This window comes from Halyomorpha halys, unplaced genomic scaffold, assembly GCF_000696795.3.
Source record: "Halyomorpha halys isolate HHAL.00 unplaced genomic scaffold, Hhal_1.1 Scaffold899.1, whole genome shotgun sequence".
NCBI lineage: Eukaryota > Metazoa > Arthropoda > Insecta > Hemiptera > Pentatomidae > Halyomorpha > Halyomorpha halys.
Genome location: NW_027105398.1, coordinates 693591 through 699833, shown reverse-complemented (window position 1 = coordinate 699833; position 6243 = coordinate 693591). Strand labels below are relative to the sequence as shown.

Here is a 6243-nt window from a genome sequence, read left to right as displayed (position 1 = left end):
GCTAAGTAATTGAATAAAATAATTTTTGATCCTGTGTACTCTAACTACAAAGCGACAAGATATAATTTATGTGTTCTGTATGAAATAATGTAATTTTAGGAAATTCGACCATCAAGCTTTGGATTAATAAATCTACACTATTAAACAAGTTTTAAGCATAAAATCACGCTCTGTATGTTTATATAAAATATATTTTCTATTAAACTCTAACCCAACCTCATAACCCTGTGCAGTTTAATATTTTATTATATGGAATTCTTAAATAACACTAGTTTAGACAAAACTTACAGAAGACTAGAAGAACTAAGAGTAACATCATGCTTCGGACTGTAGCTGCATTGATAGTCCCTTCCTATAACGAATTTCCTCCAAATATGAACCATCCTGAAACCCCCACTTAAAGATAGGTTCCTACGCACACAAACAAGGAAAATAATGAATCTGTAAAACTGCATAGTTTTAGATAAAAGTTTTAGAGCGAAATGAGGACGGCTAAAAGTTATTTAATCTAATGAGAGCGCAGCTCATTCAGGCTAATTTCATATTACTCCACATTTAAAAATGTGTCCGTAAACGGAATTCCAATCTGTAAACAGAATCATTATCAAGAATATTGAATATGAATCATGAATATAATTCATTATTTTTTTTTTAAACTATTTTTGTATTCAAATAATATCTTGCAGCCTAGTTAATTATTTTTAAAAAGTGACTTATTGTCAGTATGCCAAGAGTATTAAATTTTATGCCAAACATTAAATATTGATAGCATGATAGCATTAGTTGTTCGTAAAATATGAAATATCGATTTTGTAAAGTGATATTCCTGGCAAGTCAATTTTATAGAAAAAGTTGCAGTAACATTCTATGCCTACCCAAAATATGGAATTTCAATTTTGTACGACGTTTTGTACCTCAAAATGTATGTTTCCTTTGAAAACTCGAATTAATTTCTTTTCACGATCGCATACTCGCTGTTCTCGTACTAGGTGTTTTGAGTGTAGAAATGAGGGACTTACAGCTCGGCAATGCACCGGTTTGAACTGCAGGCAGAGTTCAAGGCATTTAGAACCAATAAAAGTCAATGCACAGGGTGTGAGGCGGAGAATAGTATCCCAGAGACAGAATAAGTCAGCAAACGAATCCACAGAAGCGCCAGAGGCGACCGCACGTTAGTAATTAACGAGAGGAGAGAGTAAAGTGATCTGCCAATCATTTAGATAAGGGAAACAGTGATATGCCTCGTGAAGACAGAGAGCTACATTACCATCCGGACCGGGCGGCAATGGAGAAGTTCAGGAGCAGAGAGAGGGTACTCCAAGTACAGGTATACCAATGTCATTTGGTCACCTTAAGTGGGCCCTATAGCGAGGAGGGAAAAGCCGAATTGATTCGGTGGGAGGCAAAAGAAGAGCACTTATGTGTAGTATGTGGTAAGAAAGATGCCGAAGGAGTATCACATGATAATATGGTGCGATCTGTTGAGGAAGGTAGGTGAGAGAATGGGAACTACTCGAATAAATGGCAAATTGGGCAAAGGATTGGGAGTAGGAAATATAGTTGTCAACTGGTAATAAGTGACGAGGGAACAATTGAGCAGGCAGTGGGCTGGAGGGAATCGATTCTTTAGAAATACTAAGAGATATTTATTTTATTATTATTATTTTTTTATTTTATTTTTTTAGGAAAAACGCTCCCATTACATTCCAACGATTTATGGTTGAATTTTTTGGGTGACGGGAACGGGAGTGAATGGAAACCTGCTGAGTAGTGCAAGCTTAACCTAGCTAACTGGTCTTTCACACCCACCCCACTATAAAAGTCAATAGTTTAATAGCAGTATTTTAGGTAGTAAATTACAAAATAAATATCATCAACAGAACCAGTATTAGAAGCCATTGCTATGACACAATGACAATGTAATTAAAAATGAAACTGAATAATATAAAATCATTATACTTTATGGTTATATATCTGTACTGATAATAAAGGATTTAAGTCTAAAAAATGTTGATGTTGAGTTAAGTACATAGTCAGACTCAGAAAAAATTCTCTATCCATTGGTATAAAAGATTTAAGTTATATATTATGATAATAACCTCGTTAAATCTGTATCGAACGGATAAGTTTTATACAGAATTTTTTTTACTTTATTTTTCTCATCTCCTGAGAAATCAAGACTATGGACTTAATTCGTTTATATTTATCAGTACAGATATACATTGACCAAAAACGCTGCCAAATTTTTTTACATCATGGAATTTATGGCTAATTCCTTGATACAATCAATAAGTCAGTAAGATACACTACGAAAATATTATTTATGATCATAGTTTTGGTTTTTTCTGATTTGAATTATTTTATGAATATTCCCATTTCACTTCTACAATACTCCAAAAAAGAAATAAGCATACTATGTAATATTATAATATCTACTACCATTCTATTATAGAGTTTCTTTGTTATACTTCATATATGTGTGTTTCAGCATTCCATTTGGTTTTATTTCTAGTAATATTATCAAATGAATTGAAAGAATTATTACCTACCTACTTCGACAGGAATATTTATTGTACATTTAAGAATGTAAATTTTCACTGCTATAAAATAAGTAATTAAATAATTTTATTATACTGTGTATTATGACTCATTCTGCAGAACGATAAATATTTCAATGAAACTTTTCCGAAACTACAATATCAATATTTTGCCTAAATGAAAAATGAATTTATTTACATGTTGGTAAAGATTAAAAAAAAAAAAATAATGTTATACTTATACATACTATATGTGCATTGGAACATTTTAATAGCACATTCTACATAATACAATGGCACCTCCACTTCTCCGTTCACAGCGGACGCTTCACTAATCCACCTTAAAATGCCTCCGGTAAAGACAAGGGTTATGCAATTTCTAACATTGTACTTGACAACTATTTTCTACTGGAGGGTGCAAAAAAAAAAAAAGTCTCATTCAGTCTATTCACATACTTATCAACTACTTTACCTATTTGGACACGTATTGTCAAGGCCTTCTGTTTAAGAGTAGCGAACATTATTAATTGGAGTCAGATCTTACACAACCCTCTAGACAGTAGAAAACCCTAAAATCCTGTTTGAAATACCCCTGTTAAAGCCACCTCAAATCGACTATGTCTTTTTGTTGGAAGGCTTTAAAAATGAACAAAACACAAACTGGCTCAGATTAAACATTTATTTGGTTCAATTTAAACATGGTAAAAAACTAACATAAATAAAACATACAAGCTAAAATAAAAAGGCCTTTCAGACAAAAATAAAATTAGATAAATAAATTAAGAAAACAAAAGAGACAAATTTACAAACAATATAATTATGTAAAATAAATACTGCTCGACTAAAAGGTTGGTCCACTCCGATAGGTCAGGAGAAGAGTGCTGCCGAGATGTGTAGCTCTTGTTGCTAAATAAATCGCTGCAATGTCCAGAGTTGGTGTAGTGACTCATTGATGGTCCGAATATCCAACAGTCGTGTAGTATTAGGCGAGCCGACAAAATGAACGCAGACAGGGCAGCAAATGACGCTACCAGGGCCAATAATTAGTCGGAACTGCAATTAATAAAGTGGAAACACAGAAAAGGTCTGGTTCCGAACTGCAATGACTCACTAACTCACTAAAAATATCCTAACTATTAAATTATAAGGGCAGACAGGGCTACTTAGACGCTACCAGGGCCACTAATTAGCCGGAACTCGTATTAAAGTCGAAACACAGAAAAGTTCTGGTTTCGAACTGTAATTATGACTAAAACATTCAAAAAAATGTCCAAACTATAAACGCAGACAGGGCTGCTTAGACGCTATCATGGCCACTAATTAGACGGAACTGCTATATTAAAGTCGAAACACAGAAAAGGTCTGGTTTCGAACTGTAGTGACGACTAAAACACTCAACAATGTCCAAACTATTAAACTATAAACGCAGACGGGGCTGCTGAGGACGCTATCAGGGCCACTAATTAGACGGAACTGCTCTAAAAAACTAAGATGGTCGGTCCGTTGCTAGGTGACGCTTCTTAGCAACAATGATCACCCCTAACAACCGTCTCTATTACTCATTATTACAAACAAATATCAACAAATAACACATTTTTCTTTTCAAATGACTAAATCTAAATAAAACAATACAAATAAAAATAAATGTAACTAAATTAAATACTAATAAAACTATATAACTAAAACTATAAGACTAAATACTAAAAATACTATTTACAATTATTTACAAGGTAATTTATATATTATGGCGTTAACAACCACTAAAATACAGTAATTCTTTATCACAAAGAAGATCAAAATTGTATTTTACCTTGATTTAAGGACCATTCTGACATACACCCTCACAAGAAACTCTTATTACCAAAGTTGTCAGTGTATGTACTCTTTAGTGTAGTCAATGTATTATAAAACGATGCATTTTTTTTTTTTTTTTTTTGTAAATAGATTACATATAATTTTATTTTTATCAATTTTAGTTTATACTTAACTATTTTTTGTACTATTACTTATTTTTATTTTTAGTTAATATGTACATATGGTATGATTGTGTTCTTACATCCCTAATACCCACTCTCCTTGAGTGTGGCAGAGTTTATTTATGGAAAAGTTTCTCAATTCCATTTTAAACAATGGGCTTTCGAGTCAACCTCAAACATTTAGAACACAATATTGATATGATGTTTTTTGGTGAAAACCTCATAAACATTATACAACTTAATATAATAATAGTTCTCATTTAATATATAATAACTCCCAAAATGGGATACGCTGGAACACCCCAAACACTGGAGTGCCGTAAAAAAATGCCACTTTCTTAAAATATTTTGAATAAAAAATAATACAAATTAAAATTAATATAGCAATAAATTCTAGTATTCACATACCCAATCGCTTTAAGGATTAATGTTTAAGAGCAGAATGTAAATTTTACATTTTTATAATTTATTTCTTTGCAAATTATTATATTTTTGTATATAGGAGTTAGTCAATCTGTCATAATAGTACAAGAGCCCTCTTTATACTATTAAAGTCTCCTTCAATTAAGAAGAGAAAAAAGGCAGTTATCTCACCCCAATTTTTGATTACTTTAATGAAAAGTATGTATAACTACTAATCAAAATTGATGAGTCCTTCAAGTATAGGTAGGAGAAATAAAAAATGTCAGCTGTTTCAAACCGATAAAAAAAATTAATGTTTCATTCGGAGCTCTATATCTTAAAAAGTAACAACACAAGAAAACCTAAGAGAACGTCATTTAAAGAAGAGTAAATTTGCTAAAATATGAGCACTAATAGAGTTATTTACGTTAAATAGTTAAAGAGATATAGATTTTTAAAAAGCAATATTTCATAAAAATGTACAGATTGTATTGAAAGATCAGTAGTTAGGGAATTTATTTTGAGAAATTTATATCTCAAAAACCATTCGATGTACAGATGTCTATTAGCACTCAAATTTAAGCTAGTTTAATGGGCTATTAAATAGTTTAAGAAGTTTATCTTGGCAGGAGTAGTAGTTTTCATGAGCCAAATTTATATTTATACGCGAATAGCTTAAAAAATACTTCCCCTACGAAAATACGTGTCATAAACTACTTTATATTAAGTTAAATTTCCTTTATTTTGAGCCCCGGCAGATTTGTACGTCACATGGTTCTAGACATATATTTATTCAAAAATCAAACATTTTATCCGAACAAGTAGAAATTAACATTTTGTGAATTTATTTTGTCAAATATCAAAAAAACTACTATTCATTCAAAGATAAAGGTTATAAACTATTTTATGGTACATTAAAGAGACATAAGTATCTTAAAATAAATACACTAAGTACTAATCTTTCAGTAGATTTTTATGAAATTTTGCTTTTTAAAAAGATATATCTCGAGAACCTTTGAACGTAAAAAGCTCTATTAGAGCTAAGATTTCAGAAAATTTACTGTGCTTTAAATAATATCCTCTTAGGTTTTCTAGTATTGTTTGTAATATTAGCTCCGAGAGAAAATTTTTTTTTTATTATTTATTTATTGTAATTTACAACTGTACAAAATAATACAACAGGTAAATATGTAGTATGTTTCATATACACTTGAAAATCTTGGGAAGGAACCACCCATTGGTTGTACTTCAAACATTAATTTAAACTAGAAGGTCCCGTGGCCATCTTCTTTTCAGACGCCTCGGAGGATTATCAGGGATTGTTAAGG

At 31.3% G+C, this 6243-nt stretch overlaps 1 protein-coding gene across 1 annotated transcript in view; it reads right to left on the bottom strand.

The window, feature by feature from the left end:
- Positions 1-411, bottom strand: part of LOC106686963 (uncharacterized) — a 31437-nt gene extending 31026 nt beyond the window's left edge. The window contains exon 1 of the mRNA XM_067050850.1: positions 289-411. Within this exon, the coding sequence (XP_066906951.1) occupies positions 289-319 (31 nt within the window). The 5' untranslated portion in view covers positions 320-411. The remainder of the gene's footprint in view (positions 1-288) is intronic.
- Positions 412-6243: the final 5832 nt, after the last annotated feature.